This window comes from Fulmarus glacialis, unplaced genomic scaffold, assembly GCF_000690835.1.
Source record: "Fulmarus glacialis isolate BGI_N327 unplaced genomic scaffold, ASM69083v1 scaffold9135, whole genome shotgun sequence".
Taxonomy (NCBI): domain Eukaryota; kingdom Metazoa; phylum Chordata; class Aves; order Procellariiformes; family Procellariidae; genus Fulmarus; species Fulmarus glacialis.
Window position 1 is genome coordinate 38,271 of NW_009213827.1, and position 20,757 is coordinate 59,027.

General features: G+C 47.0%; 1 protein-coding gene across 1 annotated transcript in view; it reads left to right on the forward strand.

Annotated features, from left to right (window-relative positions):
• Positions 1-9,444, forward strand: part of ADRA1D (adrenoceptor alpha 1D) — a 47,660-nt gene extending 38,216 nt beyond the window's left edge. The window contains exon 3 of the mRNA XM_009578346.1: positions 8,876-9,444. Coding sequence (XP_009576641.1) covers positions 8,876-9,444 — 569 coding nt within the window. The remainder of the gene's footprint in view (positions 1-8,875) is intronic.
• The last annotated feature ends 11,313 nt before the right edge of the window (positions 9,445-20,757 follow it).

Consider the following 20,757-nt stretch of genomic DNA (forward strand, 5'->3'; position numbering starts at 1 on the left):
GAGGTATTTGGTCCCGCTCTTCATTCCCTCATGAAAGCATTGCCTTAGCCATTTTAAAAGCTTTGTTTTAGAGTGAGCTTGGTTTGCAGTATCCAAGCCCAGATGTGGTTTCAAAATCCCTCTCCCTTTTCTCTGCCTGGTCCTGCCTCAGCAAGGTCCACAGAGCTCCTGTTAAAAAACAAGAAGCAGAGAAAAAAGATTGAGAAAAACTCTCAATCCTCATCCTGCTGCATATATACTTCAAAAGGATGGCTTTGTCATCATGCCACAGGGCTACAGAGTTGGAAAACAAGGGAATCCCTTCTTGGTCCTTCTACAGACCCAGGGCTCTATATATAGATATATGTATCTATAGATATAGATGGATATTGACGGTTGGACTCGATGATCTTAGAGGTCTTTTCCAACCTTAATGATTCTGTGATATATCCATCAAGACCTGTGCAGTGGCAGACCACAATCTCTTAATTATTTCTCTATTATCTTGAGCACAACTTTCTTCTTTATAGATCCCTAATGAAAGATGGAAAGCAGTATATTTAGTTCAGGGCAATGAAACTTTGTGCATGGTGCTAGCATGGCACATCTGGGTCCTTGGAAGGAGAATGCAATGAATGTGATGAGTTTCTGTGGATTTTCTGCTGCTGCTTTCAGCTGTGTGTCCCCAGATGAAGGGTCAGTGCCCTCCCAAGAAACTTGGCCCTTCTTTGGACCCCCTCATCTGTCTATAGTATCACATAAGCACATTCCCAATGGTATCTAGCAAATGACAAGTTTAGCTACAACTTTCTCAGGAACCAAGCTAACTACTAAGGGTCACCTATTTTGCTTTAAAAAAAAAAGCCAGATTATGGTCACAAGCCCCCCAGGTAGGGGCTGTAGAGCAGACTAGAGCAGACTAAGTACTTTTTATAACACGTGGCCCGAAACCTCTCTTGGGCCCCATGCAGCGCCCCAGTGGTCCTATGACGTAATTACTCTCGCACGTGGCCCGAAGCCTCTCTTGGGCCCCATGCAGTGGTCCCATAGGACCCCAGTGGTCCTATGACGTAATTACTCTCTTGTGGGAGTTGTGATCTCTGGAAGAGGAGGGGGTGCTGTGTGGCAGCCCACCAGAATGGATCTTCAGTCTGAAATGGATGCTTTGCATTGCATGTCCTATGATGTGGCATGAGGGCATATGGAGGTAATTAAGGGTGCAGAGCCTGCTGGGACAATGTTAGAGGACTGCATAGTCAAGTCTTATGGCCTTTTGGGAACGGTCTCGGGAGTGAACTGTTCCCTGGACCAAATTTATCTGGAGAGGTCTAGCTGGACCATGCTAAGCAAATTAGCACTGTGCACAATTCAAGACTTAAAATTACTCATTAGCTTTCTGTTAGGTAACAGTGTAGATATACCTGTGTGGCTCTTCACTTTGCCACCCTTCACCACTATGGGATGCTGAAATTCTTCCAGTGATGAAAGTCCTATCCTGCACAGGAGAAAAACTGATGCATGGGAGGTTTTGGAGACTCCTCCTAAGAGAGGAGAAGACCACCAGATGCCAATGACATTAAGGGTGAAATCCATCAGAAGTAACTTTGGATGCCCATGACGTGGATGCCCATGAGCCAGGAGTCTGGGTCCATATCTGAGACCTTGTGTGATCCACCTGCCCAGTACGGGCTCACGCTTTAGGATGAGACATATCATTGCCTCCTCTCCACCGACAGTCTCTACTGACTAAACCATTGACTGTAAGAGGAGCCCAGGGACCTGCTCAGATACCTAAATTCAGTTAAGTGACTCACAGAGTATGCCCACAATTTTAAGGAAATTTAAAGTCTCGGAAACATCCTCATGGCAATGAATCCCATTAGTGGTCCAGATTGATGGGATTGCTTTGAGAAAAGCTCCAATGTGAGCTTTGAGGGGAAAGAAGGGCAATTTCAACCAAAGTCCTACTGATGTGCTGCAACTTAGAGGAAAGCTTTGGAGCCATCACTAGGACCATACTGCCAACACTAGGACCATACTGCCAACACTAGGACCAACCTGCCTAGGGGACAGGTTTGGGTCTAATTTCTGAATTAGACCAGTAAATTATCAGAACAAGGCTCTGCTGCATTATCCTTCTCTTGCTGACAGGCAAAGAGCACTCAGTCCTCAAATTTGAGACTCTGCTTGAAAGTGTTTTCCAGAGCCCTCAACCCACCCAGGCTGGCCCTCGCCTGCCTTTACAACCTCCCCACCACCCCTAGCCTAAACCATGTGTCCCTGAGCCCCACCACACCACAGGCTGCCCTCCCTCCCCACGGGGACCCCGCACTCCAGATACGCACACCCCACCATGGGCTTTGGCATTGCCAGGGGCTCTCCAGGAGGGTCTCTCCAACCATCCACTTAGGACAACACAACACTGCTGAGAAGGTCAACAATGGGCAGGGGAGGGGTGGCTTCTCCCTGTTTTTCTTCCCGGTCGGATCAGAGTGCAGAAGTTGGAGCAAGCAGTCATGCCTATGCGCAGAGAGGCACACAGGCAGCTCGTCGGGGCTGTCATTGGTGTGACGGAAGCTGCCGCTTATCTGTGACATTGTTTATGGGGTCAGCTGGAAGGCTCACAGGCCTGAGGAATTCCACCCGATATCCCAACGCCATCGTCCTCCAGGGAAAACGCCGCAGTCACTGCGAACATGCTGTCCTCCTTCCGACGCCAAGCAGCTCTTGGATCTGTCCTAGGAGGGCAGTGAACTCCCCCATCACTCCAAGAAACTCCACCAGCTGCAAGGAGGTGTTAACCCTCTAGGGACCCTGAAACGCCTACAGATGCCCAGTGGAAGTGGTCAATAGCAGATGAAGGAGAAGGTTGAGAAAGACTGGTCAGAAGCCGAGACTCCCAGTCCCACACATAGGCAGAAATCCTTGCTCATATCCAGCCCGTTCTCCCACAGCCGCGTCAGGGAGGTTGCCCATCATGGGGGCCCGGGAAGGAACTGGCGAAGAGGGATGCAAGCTGGGTAATGAGCAGAAAGTGTCAGCCTATTATTACTTTGGACCAGATTTAATTAATTTATTTTGTGAGAGCCAGAAAAAAAGAAGGAAGAGGCTGTTTCTTTGGCCAGAGAGCCCACAGTGAGCTTCGGCAGCTACGGTACCCCCTTTGTCAGAGTTTTTCTTATATCAGCTGCAATTCTCTTGACTTGCTGCTCTGACACATCCTGGGGGAGTCCTCAGACCCATCCTGACCTGTAAGGCCACATTCAGGAGAAGCTCAAGTGATGGGACACATGTCCCCACCGTGGGCCTAATCCTATATACGGATTTCTGGAGCTTCCTAACTCAGGAACAGAGTGGCTTGCACCTTGGTAGATTTTTTCTTTTCCATTAGTTTGGCCAGTCATTTCTCAGCATCCACAGCCTCCTGCTGCAGGGACATCCACAGCTGAGCAACGTGCTGTGAGATGAACCTTCTCCTCTTCTTTGCTTTTAAATCTACCACCCACTAGTCTCCATCTCCCATGATGCCCCGTGTAGTGGAAAAGGCAGTGAGTAATAGCTCCCTATTTACCTTCTCCATGGCATTCCACCAACACCTGCAAGGTCCAACTCTCCATAAGCTGTTTTTGTCCAGGGTCATTCCTCATACAAATCCCACACCAAGCAACAGCGAGGCCTCTTGTCAGCGTGAACAATCCTGCTGATCCTTGCGTTTTCCATTCATGGTGGGACGGCACCGGGGGATGACTTTGGCACTTTGTTTTTCCCACCTGCTATCACGTCTGCAGCATTTTTGTGCCATGGACTCTTCGGGACATGCTGTAAAGCAGGGACCTTTTAAAACAAAGATGCCCCTGCCAACTGCGGCAGAAAGCAAGCCTGCTCACAGATTCTGACTGCATACTGGGAGCCGGGGCCAGCATTTAGATTGGACTGGGTCCATTTTCGTTTGTGCATTTGTCTTTTTTTTTTGTTTTGCTTTATTTTTTTGAGCGCTGAACACTGGGACCAGCAACTCTCCAAATAATCCAGTGATATCACCTTCGAGTGAGTCATGGGGAGGGCAGGGTGGAGAAGTGCAGACAAGGAAAGATCATGAGATTGTGCTCGCTCAAACAACCTAAAAAAAAGGGATATGTGTTTGGACGTGTGGAGGGGAGATCGCATCCACCAGCCACCCAACACAGGGTGTCACAGCTTTGGGAGCATGTCCATGGCTTCAGAGATTTGTAGCTGGCTGGGGTTTTTTTCCCAGATATGAGCAGCGTGACTTTACCTAGGGGGAAAAAATGTGTAGGTGCACACAGCATAGAAACACATATACACATCCTATACACACATATACACTGTAAGAACACCAGATAAATTACTTTTTTGTTTTCACTTCAGAGCACATACCTTATTGGCTTAACTTTTGCACCACCAAAAAAAATGAAATTCAATCTTCAGATCATGTTTAGATTGAGTCCAGTCACTTTGCACAGTGGGGGTAACTTTCCCTGAGCTCACCTGCAGCTTTCTTGATTTCTTAATGATCCTGAAGATAATTATCTAGGGTTACAACAGGACCTGAAGTCCTTGCTCAGACTCAGCTCTATCATTAGGATTCAAACTCTGCAAGATGTGGAATGACCTTTTCTAAAATGCTGAAAGGAATAAAGCCCCAAAAGGACTTTCAAGCCCCCCCAGCAATATTATTATAAAATTTTTATTTATTAGGAGAAGACAAAGTCCTCAGCAGGATCTCCATAAGCCAACATGGAGCTTTCTCAACAAGGCAGTGGGAAATATGGACAAGGCTTTGCATCCCACCCTACCTGGGAGCATCCTACACTGAAATACAACCAGGATCCTCCATCCACCAGGAAAGCAAGCATCACTGGGCAGGCAGTCAGGGTGGAGTCTCCATCCACCAGGAGAGGGAGCATCACTGGGCAGGCAGTCAGGGTGGAGAAGGGGCACCTCAGACGTCTGTCCCTACTCCCCAGGCTGTCTCTGTGTTTCACGTGTGGATTGGTTAGGTTGGATGTAGACTTCCCTGCTGAGAGCACTACCCACAAAAGCAGCAGTCCTGTTCAAGAAGAGCAAGGGCAAGCCAAGTCTCCGTTGTCCTCTCCCTGTGAGGGCTCTGGGGTCCCAGATGCTCCAGCACGACAGGGGGCTGCTGGATCCCAGCACATGTACTGCACAGAGTGTCACTGCTCACCACACCGAGACCACCCCACGGGTGGATGTCCCCAAGGTGGGTGTCAGCACCTCCTCCTTTGGAAAGTACACCAAGCTTTGCCATGAACTGTTGAGCTGGATGCCCAAGAAAGGTGCCCAGAGGACTGATTTTGAGTGAGTAGGAAGAGCTTCTCTTTGAAACAAGACCAGGTTTCACAAACTTGTACTGTGACACAGGTCCTACAATATTTGGGTTTCCTGTTCTTTGATATTGCCCTGTTCTGGCTTTGATGCTTTTGGGGCCAGATCATCAAAAAGTGCTCTTACACTGAGATATCAGGCTAAAGTGCTGGTGCATCACTCTGTGTTCCTATACCTGATCTTTTACTCCCATTTTCTATTTCTGGACCTTGGAGCATCCGACTGTGTTTCCTGAGCTCTTCAAGTGTCCATTACTCCATACTGTCTTCCATGCATCCTAACATCCATGCTTCTATATAGTAACCACTACAAAGCCCGGTTCAAAAACCCTCCCTCTCTCAAAATGTTATTGCAGATTTGTGTGCATGAAAGCAAGAGCTAATTTCTTCCACACTTTACTCATTCCCTAAATAAGAGCCTGCAACTCTTCCTTACGTGCAGCCTCCCAGTGCCTATCAAGAGAGTCTGATGCTCCAGCATGTACAAAGTTACCAGCCAAGGACCTATTTCTGGGGACCCCCTGCGTAGTTCTGTTCATCCCAGTGTGATCAAATGAGGAAACTATGGATGCACTCAGTACACGTTTCTTCCAAGGGGCACGCTTATTTGCATGGTAATGAGGATGGTAATGAGTCTCTTGTCTTCAGATGTACACAAGGTTCTAGTGGGTGAAAACGAGCCAAAGTTGAAATTCAGGGAATTCATAGCTTTTTTTCCTTTTCAAATTGTATTTTTTATCTGGATGCAAAAGACAAAGCATGTAGTACAGAAAGTGCGTTGTGCAATGAACCACTAAACACTAGATATAAGTAGTTATTTTAACAGCCATCAGGCTGTTTAAGCACACACCAATCTCTTAAGTAGCCTGGCTCAAGCAGTAATTACTAGTCTCATTTCTAAAGAGACCCTTCTTTTATTTGCTTTGTTACCATAGCTTTTTGCTTTCTTTTCCTCTCTCTTAAAGTTAAAAAATGCTACATAAAGCTGCAGCTCCTCTGAGAACCCAGTGCACACTGCAAACGAGGTTCACAACAACACTGTGAAAGAGATTCTAGTAATTAGCCGCATTCTGCAGTGGGGAAACTGAGGCACGGAGCCTCTCCCCAAGAGTATGAGCAGGATTACATGCTTAATGAAGTCCTTCACCTGTCTTGGCCCCAAACGTTCACACTGAGCAACGGCAGGGTCAAGCTAGGACAACGCGATGTCTTAGGGCTGAGAGCCAGGGATCTCCCTGCAGAGAGAAGAGGGCTCTGGGTAGAGGCTGATCCCTGGGCAGGGTGGAGAGGGGGTGAGTCCAGGAAGGAAAGTAGACCCAACCGCTATGGTCAAGACTTGAGATTGAGGAGAGGAATCGATGCCGGGCTTGGAAACCCACCGCTGGTCCACATTGCCCAAAGCATCGGGTGGTGCCTGTAGGTCCAGGGTGGTGGGTTGGGGGCAGCGGGAGAAAGCGGGAAGGCTCAAAGCTGTGGTCGGATGGAGAACGGAGGAGATGCTGCGTGCAACGCAAAGGGGGGTTGTCCCCAGCACCACTGGGGCATTTAAAAGCTCCTGGCTAAACACGTGGGGGTGGGGTTTCTGCTGTGGTTAGACTTGGAGGTGGTGATTCAAGCAGCCTAGTGCCAAACTATCAAGCTCCAGAAGGAATAAACCCCTTTAACGAAAAACAACCTCGGTGGGGGCACTGCCTCTGAAAACCCCTAATCCTGGTGCTATTCCTCTGTTCAAAACCACAGGCTACAGCACCAGCGGCTGCTCATTGAGCTGCAAATACCATTCATTTCCATGAAGGCCCCAGGTCTTTCCAGCACAGAGACGTCAGTCCTGCTTACCGTCCTTATTCAGTGCCTCCTTCAGCACAGGCTGACAAACAGCGTGTACTCCGGCCTTACGACTCGGGTTGGCCTTCGGCAGATATTTAAGCTGCATGGCTGCATCTGTGCTTTCCCTGCCTAACCACCAGAAAATGCCGGGATCTGTCTTTCTTCTCCCACGTCCCCATGGTGGAGTAGCCCACGTACCTAATGCTGAGTCTGGCTGTGATTTCTGCACTTTTTAGGGACGTAAGAAAGCTTTGCTGGAACCAGTGCTCTGAGTTTCCTGGATGATGTTTTTTCTCCAGCAAACAGCTTGGGGAGCTTTTATGTAGTGTCAGTCCTGCATTTCTGGCTCCTGGCACCTGTTTTACTGTTTTGACACCAGGCTTTTGAGCATAGGGAAAATAATAATGATATCCAGACTAATGTTATTTACTAAAATACAAATTAACGCTCAGTCACATGGCAGCACGATTTGTCATCCAGAGCTAAAATTAAAAGAAATTAAGGCTGAGTCAGAAAGTTATTTCAGATCTGAGTGGGGAATGCTAAGTGATGGGGCCATGTGGGAGCAACACTGACATCTTCTGGCTGCGAAAAAAAACTCCAGATTTTTCAGCAAGAAAAACACCGGGAACCTCCAGCACAAAAGCGTAAATAGGGGTTGGGGTGGACAAAAGAGGTTTTTCAAGTAGCAGGTACAATCTTGGGGTGGTGGATATTATCTGAGCCCACTTTAAGTGTCCGCCTTAGCATCACTGCAAAATTTGAACAGAGGGTGTGTCACATTGATGACCCAAAACAAGTGAGCGTAGGAAGTGAAGGGGTGTTGCTTTTCCATCAGTGCAGGTGACAGGGCTGTATCCATCCTTTTACGTTGCAGTGGTGAGCTGTGCAGTTCAATAGGAAGAGGCCGGCACCAAGAACTAATCCATGCAAACCAGCCGAGCAAGAATTTTCTCTCTCTGATCTGGAATGGGACAGGGCCTGGCTGCCTTGTGCTGATAAACCAGGAAGGCACTACTGAACCTGTTCCCAAAATGATGCCCTCAGCCCCTGCTATAGCATCTCAGAAAGCAGCCCGGCCCCCAGGTATGGAAGATTCCTCTTGGGTGCAAATCTCCTGCATCAATTCAGATCAGGAAGGCAGAACCCACAGTGAGGTAAACTGGTTTGGCCATGGGGCTGATGGGTTCCTGCACCAGGACTTCCTCCTCTGGAGTGGATCCCCTTCAAAACACAGTGCATGCTGGATTCGGTGGGCAGGGTTAGCTGGATGGTTATCTGGAGAGAGATGTGAGAAAAATCCTCCATCCACACCACCCCTCATACTTGTGTAGCTCCTGCAACAACTAACAGCCTCCCTCCAAGCTGTGTGGGCTTGCTGTGGTGGCTCACAGCTGCATTTGAGGGTGCTGGGTCCATTGCTAGGAGCCCTTTTGCAGTCAGGGCTAGGAGGCTCCTGCCAAAGACATTTTTTATTATCCGTCATTATCACTTCAGGGTCGATGCCTTGCAGTCCTGCAGTGGCCAGATCTTCACTCTGGTAGCAACAGCATTGCTAGCCAAGGACCTAATAGTAGAATCACACCTTCAGCCTTTTCTGCAGGTCTCGCCTCTTCCAGACTGGGCTGACCACCACCCTTGCTACCCTGCGCTGCCATACTCTTCCCCTTCCTCTAATCATATTTCTTTTAATCTCTTCCAAGGTTCTTTCTTCCCATCTCTGAAGCCCTCTGAAATGGTCTTCAAGGTCATCTTCTGGCTGGGATACTTCAACAGCTGCGTGAACCCCATCATCTACCCGTGCTCCAGCAAAGAGTTCAAGCGAGCTTTCATCAGGCTGCTCAAGTGCCAATGCCACCGGAGAAGACGGCCCATCTGGCGCGTCTACGACCACCACTGGCGAGGGGCCTCCATGAACAGCTCGGTGCAAGACTGTGAGACGGACCTGAGGCCCAGGATTAACACCCTGAACAGCTCGTTCATATTTAACTCCTCCTTGCAGGAGAGAGCCAGTAAGAGGCGAACACTCAGCTTCAAGGGCTGGAAAATGCTCACTCCTTTCCAGAAACCAGCATCCACCCAGCTGAAGGAGAAGATGAACAGCCTTTCTAATAAAATCCGGGGTGGCTCCAGCAAAGGGGGGGTGACAGCCACATACAAAACAGAGGTGGAGTCTGTCTCTATCGGGATCCCTCATGACTTCACGGAAACCATCGACTATCAAACCTATGACTTAACAGACTGCTGTGGGCTGCGGGAAACAGATATTTGAAGCCACTGGGACAGCTGTCGATGGTTTCTTTCAAGTTATCTATCAGATACGTGAAGGGATACCACCTGTGGGTCTGTCAGGCAGACTGGAAGCAGCAATCAGGTATAAAACGCAGTTGCCCAAAGGTCATACAAGCATCCCCCACGTGGAGGTCAGCCCCTTCTCTGGGATTATGGGTTCCTCAGATAAGAGCCAATGGCATATCCCATTTTAATGAGCCACGGCAGGAGGGAAAGATGTGGGGTGGATATGGCCTTAAGACAAGAGCTGTTTCCACTGCTGGATGGTTTTCTTTGACTTTGGAAGAAGCTGTGCAATTAAGGGAAACCAGGATGTCTCCTTTGCCTTAAAAACACCACCACAAAATCTAATGGAAAGATCAAACCCCAAAACATGCCTTAGTACATGTGGTCATGTTTCCATCCAGAGACAGCACCCGGAAAGGACACTGCCGAGCAGTAGCTGGCAGCTGGTCCTTTAGATAATGGGTTGGGAGCTTGTAGGTCTACAGGGCTGGGCAGGACCTCCAGCCAAGGCCTTTGCTTTGGAGAGCAAGCAGACTGCGGTATTCCCAAGCAGGGCGGGGGGGATCCTGGCTCTCAGCCATCATGTTTGCAGTCACCACAGCTTTGCCCCTTCCATGTAACCTGGTTTTAGGCCAGAGGAGCAGCCCAGATGTGTACGCTGATGCCAATGGGTGTGCGGGTCTCTCTTCTCAAAGTCCAACCTGTGATGCATTTCTCATTTCACTTTCCAGTGAAACACTTTCAACCCACCTTGCCTTAGTGCACGTACCTCTGTGATACGGAGAGAAAGCAACTCCTTTTGGTATCAGCCATCCCCAGCCTTTTTCTCTCCCCTTTTTGCTCTTTCTTACTTGCTGTCTCTCTCAAACAACACGTAATAAAGATGTATCCTAGGGGCTTTGCTCAGGTCCACACACAACCTGCGCTGTGGCTCAGGAAAGGTGGGATGGTTGAGTTGGGCCCGTTTCTACTACCCGTAGAGTCAAAGCTAAAACGGAGCTGATGTGCAGGTGGAGCTCCCTCGTGTAGATGCATCTTCTCCCCAGTCAGGGTCATGCTCATGACTTTTCTCCCAAGTGGTTTCCCACATGCCTGATACATCAAAGCCTTTGGTGGCTATCAACAATTGCCCTTGTTTATGTCCGCTGGCATGGTAAAGCAATGTCGATAAAGGGTTTTTTTGCTCTTCTCACAGCCCCAGAGTGTGAGCTCCCCTCAGGAGGGCACCATGGCCTCCTCTGAGGACCGCAGGGAGGTTGGAGCCATGCCAGGCCCACCTCAGCCAGGCTTACACACCTTGTGCTTTGCAACTCAGAAAAATGGTCGCCCAAACTCTGCTTGGCCATGTATTTCAGGCACTGGTTTTGTCTAATTTCAGACAGGCAATGAGCCACAAAGAGACATCATTAGATTAAGCTGTGGGCAGAGGCACGAGACACGTAGGGGATGGAGGCAAAGTCTGGATCTGAGGTGCAGTGTCTGAAGCCAGGTGAGTAAAGAACAGGAACATGAAGTCAAGGGGTGGAGACAAGACACTGAACGTGTCCTGGATGCAAACTCATGCACATCAGCACTGTCTCCCAAACCCATGAGGAGTCTTTCATGAATGTGCCTACAGCACATCTAGCTAATCCCCTTAAGGGTGGCTATCGAAGGAGATGGAAAGCTCCTAGGCGTAGCAAAGAGAATGTCACCTTTCTTTCTGCTGTACCTTTGCTTTAAGGGAAATCGAAACAGAGGAAAAGTTGGACTTTTTTTATTTTTTACTTTTTTGTACAGTGCATACTGGGACATGATATTTGGAGTTGGCCCTGTCTCAACACCCTTGACACCCTTCTGCCCTTTACTCAATGCAAGACCCCGAACTGGACAAACTACTGCACAAAAACCTGCAGATTTTGTCCAAATATTTTCCTCCCAGCAGCAAGTCCCACCAAGGCACATGGGCAGCATCACACTTACACTGAACCCAGACTCATTACTGCCTGCATGTTTGCCAGCGTCTGCAAAATCAGCCAGAAGTTGCCAGCTTGAGAGGTTCAACCCTACTAAAGCAAAGGCCCAAAACCCCGTGGGAACCTCTCTGGGGAAATGCATCTTCTTTTTCCCTGTTTCTTTGGCCTTCAAGGGAAGTAAGACCCTACAGTGATGATGAGGTGACACAGAAAGTCATCTTGCAGTGTAAGGACTGCAGCTGCCACTGGTTTCCTGGGTGTTTTTGGGATCCTGATAGGAGAGCACACTGCTGGCACTGGAGAGGTAGCAGAGAAGGCATCAGGGAGAAGGCAGTCACTGAGGAGCAGGATGCCTGGAAGGTCAAGGTGAAAGCATTACTCCTGCCGCCTTCCACCCACCTCTTGGGATGCATGTGCACACATGCCACTGTTGGAGGGAGTAAATGCACCCAGACCTGCATTTTTGGCCCCTGGTGACACTGTTTTGCAGATCTAATACATGCAAGTGCATAATGTAAGCAATTTGGGGGCACAGTTTAGGATGAGCTGATACACATATCATCAGAAGTGAAAGTCTAGTCAAGGGGGAAGATGGACATTTGCCGTTAAATGCTCTGTGATGCTCAGAAGCAGATTTTTCTGGTGTCTCTCCACAGCCAGACACTCATAGCACATGGTAACATGTGAATCCATGACCGTAGAATCATAGAATCATAGAATCATCTAGGTTGAAAAAGACCTTTAAAATCAAGTCCAACCATTAACCTAGCACTGCCAAGTCCACCACTAAACCATGTCCCTAAGCACCACATCTACACGTCTTTTAAATACCTCCAGGGATGGTGACTCCACCACTTCCCTGGGCAGCCTGTTCCAGTGCTTGACAACCCTTTTGGTGAAGACATTTTTCCTAATATCCAATCTAAACCTCCCCTGGTGCAACTTGAGGCCATTTCCTCTTGTATCATACAGATAGATACACGTACACACTTTACTACATTTCTATATATAAATGTCATCTCCAAAATGGCAGACATTCTCCTATAAATTGAGACTTTGCAGGGGCTTTTAGCAATTGCTGGCAAGCAGTTCATTCTCAAGAATGAGTTGAAATTATTGCTTACACTTCTCCCTGATCTTTTAAATACACTTCTTTCTTTTTTTTTCCAATTTTGAAATATTTACATTTACTGCCTCCAGCTCCTTGAAAGCATCCAGAAGAGAAAGAAAGATTAGTCTGGGGGTTTACTGCCTCTGCATCCCAATTCTTTACAGACCTACAAGGGAGAAAATGAGGATAAAGTCTGTTTAAGTACATATATGCACACACAGACATAAATGCCCGAACTCTGGCTCATTTACTTTCCTCCCTTGCAGCTGTGCCTGCATTTGATCAGGCCCTGAGAGATACCCTAGAAAGCGCTGTAGGAAAGTCTTGAGCTCCGCTGTGCTGCATTCAGGCAAAATACTTGTTTCTCACCTAAGCCAGGGTCCCCCATTTCATTTAGCAGTTTGCACCAGAAGAGGCAATGCCAGCACTGGACTCTGAGGCTCTACACGGAGAGCGTCATTTAAAGTAGACAGGGCTGCCTTTGCTGGCAGGGGAGGAAGGACGATGTTGTATGAAATATGACCTGAGTGTCTATAATTATGCATTTCTCTTTGATTCCCTTGATCTCCAAGCTCTCCCAAGTTTGGAAAAATGGGCTTCAGGAGGTAAATTTGGTCTGATCCCACTGACTTCTCTGGACCCACAAGGGTGTGACCAGCTGAGGGTATGGTCCCGTTTCTCCAGATTTGCCAGGCAGGCCATTTCCCAAAGCACCCGTACCTTGGTTATCCAGCAGCTCTCACCTCATCGCACTGGCTTCGTGTCACTATTGCATCGTCAGCCCTTGCTGCTTCGACAAACCGAGCGTGCAGGATGGTGAACAGCAGCTTTTACGTCAGTAGACTCTCACGAGTCCTATTTAAGGGGGAAGGAAGGTTCCTGTCAGCCTGAGCTGGACTGCAGTTGGGTTGCATTACTATTGTTTACAATGTGTATATAAGTGTACATTTTCTTTAGCAGACATTGGAAATTTTTATGTATAGATTTTTATTTTTCATCCCCAGATGTATTTATTAGCCAGAGTATTTCTGTTTTGTGATTCAAGTTCTGTCAGATTGATGTAAGCTCAATGAAACAGAATGCACATATTTTTGTTTGTTTGTACCAAATACATGCACAAACCTGTCTAAAACGTTGCTGTGAATTGTTGCTGTGTCTGTTTTTTAAAACGGGCTGTAGGGGATGAGGGGGGAAGGAAGAAAAACCTCCAAATTATCCACCATTGTTCTTTTCTCAAAGACTTTTTTTGTAATTTAACAAGGATAATTGCTCCCACATGCAAGAATTTATGATAAAAACAAGTTAGAAGAGGACTCCCTCAGCTTTGTGCCAGGCAGGGATGAAGGGGTCGCACCAGTCACATCTTCTCGGAGATGCTCCTTGCAGCAGGAGGAGTCTGGATGCAGCCATGTCCCATGGGAGTGGAGGAGGGCGGGAGGAGGGAAGGCTGTTGTGTAGTTGGTGGTCAGGAACAAGCTCTGGTGAAAGAATTTCCATCAGAGTAGGGTTTTTTAATGAAAACTGACATTTCAGCTCATTGAAGATTTCTCTGGAAAATTTTCATTTTTCTTCTAAAGTTAAAATTCCAGCATCACTCACAAAACCACTACCTGTGGTGAAGTGGAAATAGCATTTCTTATGCTCCCATCTCACTCTAGGTACTCCATTTCACAAAATGCAACCTGATGGCACCTCTAGATACTGGGCAGTGGTGTCTCAGGGCTGGGTATCATGGGAAGGACTCTGAGCTGGAAAGCCCAATGGGGAGAATGGCAAAAGAAGACAAAACACCAGTCTCAACTGTAGAACGCTAGAGCAATATCATATAGCAGAGTCTGAAATGCTGTGAGGGGAGAAAAAGACCTCTGAAAACATCCAACAAGAAGTATCCCAGAAATATTTCATTGCAAAACAAATGATCAAACATGGCCCAGAGCTGGCTGTCCTTCAGGGATGGCTCCAGGCAGAGGCAAAGCGAGTGGCCACCAAATGCAACTCAACAGCTCCAGGGAAAGGTTGTCATGACTTCGCCGTGCATTTTGCTAACGCTCGGGTGTGGTTGAGTCAGACTGTTGCTGGGGAAGGGGGGTGGATGCTGTGTTCCCTGGCGAGCCTGCCGCAAAGGATGCTCTTGACTGATCCTGCTCACATTTTTTAAAAGGATTTCTTTCCCTTCTGTAGGACTGTCAAGCCAGGCTGGTGCCCTGCTTGGATGCCAGGAAGAAAGTATTAGGTGCTTTGCTGTTGACTTCCCCAAGGGTATGATAAGAAAGACCCATGCCATGGCCACGAGGGCTGAATGAGCCTTCAGAGCCACAGGCTGGGTTGGGCATGTTGCTTTTGGCATCCTTCCTCGCCCCAAGTTTAATCCATTGAGAACATTGTGTGGCCTGAGCTACGCAGACAAGGTCAGGGGCCAGGGCTATGCAGTCCTGCTGTCTGTCAGAGCCTGGGCTGGTGCTCATACGGCTCATCTCACAGCAGCCCATAAAAGACCGTGCATCTATTAATACAGCCTCGCAGGGATCGTATGTGACCTGTGCAACTGCCAGTGCCTCCTTCTCTTCCTTGCCCCATGCATCCCCAAATCTGTTCCTCATGCCCACCAAAATCCACACTATGACTTCTCACACTTTCCATGCGCTGGTTGGACATTGCCCGGGCAGAAGAGCGGGTCCACTCAGAGGGGGAAGCGTGCTGGGGCATCTTGATCCTGGGAGGAGTTTGGTTTCCTTGTCTCACCCGAGGCCTTGGTGTCCCTTCCCCATGGCACGTCCCTTACAGACAACCTCTAGCTGCAGAAGAGGCTTTCTTCTGCTCTGGTGGGCAACCAGTGGGCAGGTGATTTGCAAAGCATCTTCCTACTGCTGGCCATGATCCAAAGCGCAGTCAGTTATGAGGAGCACGTGCTGTTTGATTGCCGGTGAGATAAGGTGCACCCCTAAAAGCCTGGTGATAACTGTCCAACTAAGTTCATCATTATTTTTTTCTTTTTTTCATTTTTATTCAGGTTTGAGGGAAGCCACCACTTGGTATTTCAGTTGCTCTTGGCTCCATGATGGACTTGTCAGCATTTGAGACTCAGCATTTGCTGAGCTGCTGTATTTGGGTCCCAGCGCGCTGGAGCTAAACCTGAGCAGAGCCTGGACACTGCCTTGGAGGTGGGAGCACCAGCATACTTTTGGGGATGGCTCCTTCGTTTAGCGCCCTTTTTGAGGCCAGAGAAGGCAATCGAGCACATTAGGCCCTGCGATCTGCACCTGACCACCCAGGTTGCCCAAAAAGTTAAGTATACTTTCTTCCAGATCCCACTCCAGGTTAACGAATAGCCCGGGTCTTGCCTTGCCAGTGACACATGGTAGCTAAAGAAGATACTGCAAAAGCCAATCACTCCTTTAGAAAACAAAGGACATGGGTAGCACTTGGATGTATTTGGCTATTCTGTTTCTGCATCCCCATTTTGGGGGATGTCTGGACATCCCTAGGCAGCTTCTGCTTTCTCATCTCATCTCATCTTATTCTCTCTTTGCTTCCTCCAGTAGTTGTCTTTGGACCTGGCTAGCCTCACAGTCAACATGTCATCTTACCCTACAAAGTCTGTCCTTTCTTTCCTCTACCCTGCCCAGCTGTTTTGCCTATTTAAGTCCCACAGATCTGTTCCCCTGCCCCCATCTAGAAAGCTTTTACCCCAGGGTTGCCATACCGTTGAGTTGTCAAACTCAGGTGGTCCTGCCCCAACACCCTCCTATGGGGTTTTCTGCAAACCCTGAGCCTGGCACATCACAAGATGGGAACTTCACCAGGAAAACCTGCCAGGGACAGCACAGCACTTGCAAGAGGTTACCAAAAATGCTGCCGAGGCTTTGTGGAGGATCACCTGTTCAGATATACAAGACATAAACATAATTATATATATGTGTGTACGTTGTATATCTGAGACAGGAAACGGCAGGGCAAAAGGGAAAATGAAAAGGGGATATGATATGAAAACATTGGATCAATATTTGGCAGCAGTCTTGGGGAAAACTGCATGTTAGAGAATTTTGGGAAAGAGATGGAGAGTGAAAGAGATGGAGAATAATCTTGAAAATATCTTTGCACCTCTGAATAAATCTATGATGTACCTGTAATTTGACTACTGTTTGCTTTTCTGATTAGCCCAGCTCAAAAAGGATAGAATGGAATTAGAAAGGGTTCAGAAAGGGCTGACAAAGATGACCAAAGTTATGGGATAGCTTCCATCCAAAGAAAAATTAAATCAAAGGGCACTTTCCTGGAAAACAAAGATGACCGAGAAGGAACACAATGGAGGTCTATAAAATCAGGAATGTCAGGGAGAAGATGAATAGTGGATGATTGTTCACTGTTTCTCATAATACAAGAACTAAATGACATCAAACCCAATTATCAAAATGAGCAAAGCGAGGTAATTCTTCACATGGTGCATACTTAAATTGTGGAACTCATCACCATGAGATATTGCATCTGCCAAAAGTCTGTAGGGCTTAGAAAAGCAATTAGGTGCCTTCATGACAGAAAAGTCCATCAAGGACCGTTGGAAACATATATATAATCTCTGAGCTGAGAAGTCCCTGAGGCAGCAATTGTTGTCAGCTGGGAGAATATTTCAAGGGATATTTCACTGTAGACTTTTTCTTTCCCTCTATCCCTCCCAAAGTTTCCATTGTCAGAGGAGGGGGACTCAGCTAGAAGGACCTAGGCTCCAAACCGGTACAGCAGTTTGTATGTCCCCTTCACCTGGTTGTTGGGTAGCCCATCAGTGCCACAGTTACATCGTTCATTCCTCTGTCATAGGCTTAAATGAGAATATATATATATAAAAGTCAAGGTTAGTCTCCAATGCACATTAGATGAACAAGGTCATACCATTTTGCCATCGTTGTGTGCCAATTCCCACCGGGAAATTTCTGCTACTGAACACCACTCAGAAATTGAAAACCATCTCCTGACTTTTAAGATCTTTCCACAGAGGACAGGCTTGTAGCTGGGGCCGGGAGTTGCCCAGAGATTTCCCAAGAAACTTCAGCCATCTTGTGCAAAGGTTTCAATTTCTTTTCCACGTTCAGGCCTCTGAATATCCCTCCATAGAGAAACAGATCATGCGTGGTGACATTAAGGCCACTGACAAGTAGGTTTGCTTTTCCTAGGTACCTTCAGAGGGATTCCGTTGACAGATTAAGACATCTCCACTCCAACAAGGTGCCCACATCTGAGCCAGATGTTTAAACACCATTATGGAGATATAGGCCAAAAAAAAATGTTGCCTGAGTATAGGTGTTTCATGCCATTTGAGCCATCCTAGGCTACCCGAGACATCTGTACGTGGCCAGGAAATAGGACATAAAACCTGTTGTGCAAAATTGACTCAGGAACATGGCAGAAGGACCTGATCTGTAAACTGGGAGAAGAAGTAAATGTTGGGCAAAGAACAGGCAGAAATTGAAGTTCTGATCCCCACTTTTTCCCCAGGGAAATAGAATATTTACTGCAGTTTAACATATCATGAAAAGTCAGTTCAATGCTTGACTTGCAGGACGGCCCACACCACCCACCCAGTCCCTGCAGCACCCTGGGAGACAAAGTCCTGCCAAGAGGGTGGGAAGGACAAGTCAGACAAAGTAACCTATCTTGAAGTCCCATGAGGTCAGAAAAAAAGGGTTTAGAGCAAAATGTTCAGTTCTGTTCAGTTCAATAAACCAAACTTATCTAACTTTAAAGACTTCCTGTGTGCAATGCTGGTGGATAATAGATGTCTTGGGGTTTGGAGAGTAGGGTGTAGACATCAAAAATAATTTTTATGCATTTTCTGGAAACATTATCTTCCATTTATTATGCCCAGCTCTCCAATTTCATTTTCACAACACAGCCTCAAGCAGGACATTTCACAGAGTTTGGAAATTCTGCACTTCTTTCCTTTACCTTCGAAAAGACTGAAGTAAGGCAGGGACTCTGCACATGATAGGTCCAGCTGATCAATGCTAAAAAATCTCACTAAGACTTTAAAGAAAGCATTTGGGTATTAAAAAAAAAAAAAAATCAAGGCCCAAGCCAGATCCAGGGTTGAATATGTACTATTCCTTCCTCCACAGCTGCTACCTTCTGGATGGAAAAAAAAAAATTCCTGAGAGCTACAGTTGATTCTGAAATCTCATTGAAATCTGACTGTAATTAAGTAGCAGCATCACTGCTCAGAAACACAGCATTGCCTGTTCAAACCCCACCTAGCAGATCTGTGGTTGCTGTAAAGCCTGATAGAGTAACACATGGATCAGAAATTTGAGTTCTGTGGTGGCAGGAGGGTGTTTTTGGAAAGAGAAGGTCCCAAAGCCTAGCCCTGTCCATGGCCAGGAGGCTTCAGGTGGCACGGTTGGAAGAGGAATACCATTGCAAGAGCCTTTCTCCTTGTGAAATGGAGAGTACCCATTCCCAGAGTTCCACAGAAGGTGTTTGAAATACAGAAACCTGACAGGAACACAAGAAAAGACCCCAAAAAGCCCAGCATGCACGGATTAGAACATGCAAGGCAAAACTATACTTACACTGAGTTATCCCAAAAGCTCTTTGTCATTTACAAGTTGCCTTGACACAGATTGGAATTTCTCAACAAACTGTTGGAAAAAGGGAATGCCCTTGGGTAATCCTGTTTTTATCACAGCAAGGTAGTTTTATGGGTTTAAAAGGCTTGCTACCTTGACAGCACTAATGTTAATCTGTGAGTAAAGTGCCATTGTTTTATGCGTGTTTATTACTACAGTCTTCAACAGATGATTCACAGTACAAATCCAATTTAACTACGATTGCTGTGGCGCTTTTCATTTCTCACCTCTTTTAGGCTTGCAAGTTTAAATGTTACTTCTCAAAGCTTTAGGGTATGGGGGTTTTGACAGTGTATAAATATGTTTTTATATAGGGGTATATTCATATATGTGTATAAATAGATATGTCTACATAGATATACAGAGATACACGTACAAATATGTATAGATTGTATCCTTCAAATACTTTTTTGTGCTTTCTTGGCAAAAGCACTCTTCTGTCTGTGGCTAACTTCATTCCCAGGCTGTGCCCCATGTCCTCCTACTACCCAAAAGTCAGCATGTAGAGTGCAGCTGCTGAATCACCATGTGGGTGACGCAGAAATCAATAATGAGTTTTCTAATATTCCATTACTGACATCGCTCGCCCAGAAAGGATGTGGATTCTCCATCACTGGAGTTCAGGCAAATATTTGTCTTAGGTAGCATTTTAGATAGGAAGGATCCTGCTGCAGGTGGTGGGGTAATTTAAGCCTCCCGAGGTTCCTATGAGCCATATCACTCCATATTCTATACTGTTCCATAAGTTCTCCTCCCTACTCTGCCCTTGGGGAATTAGAAAAAGGTTTTTTTCAAGTTTTGTGAATTGGCCACCTATTGCTGATTGCACTACAGGTATTACCCCCACCTCCAGCTTTTAAAACTGAGCAACGATGAACAACTGTGCTAACAAACTGCCTGTAAACAGGAATAAATATTCCCCCACCGATTAATTTACTAGTAGACATGGTTTAGCTTTTCTTTCCAGCCTCCACTTTCTCCTATTAGCCTCTAAATGATCATCCTTCCTCTGGCACAGTGCTATTCCTGAGAGTCATACGTGCTTCAACCGAGCTCCTCTCGCTGCAGACCACATCTAGAGCAGTGACCTCTTGGGATCTGGGTAAGCAGGATGCTTTCATTCCACAGGCAAAGGATTAGTAAATCCACTGGCAGGCAGCTGAGGTTAGGCAAATTAAAATTTTTTAAAAAGTGATCATGGGGAGTAATTAACAACTGGAGCATATTTTCTCAAAAATGTGAGGGGCTCTTGAAATGCAAAACTTAGGAGAGAAGAAAAGAGAGAATTATTTTATAATGCATGCTCTGGCTCAGGGAGAAGTAATGGGTTTGATGTAAAAATTTGCTCTCCTGCCCTGCTTATGCAGGAGGTCAGGTTAAATTATCAAAATATGCTGCCTGGCCTTAAAAATAAATGTTTTTCTGCCTGACTTGGCAAGTCCTGCTCAGCACAAAATATTGCCCAAAGATTGCACCTGTTTTGCTGAAAGGAGAAAATACACCGTGCTGAGGCATCTGCCGCTGACCCAAAGGAACCTGGATGGAGGGGTCTCCTCCCCTCCCCTCCCCTCCCCTCTGCTCTCCTCTCCTCCCTCTCCTCCCAC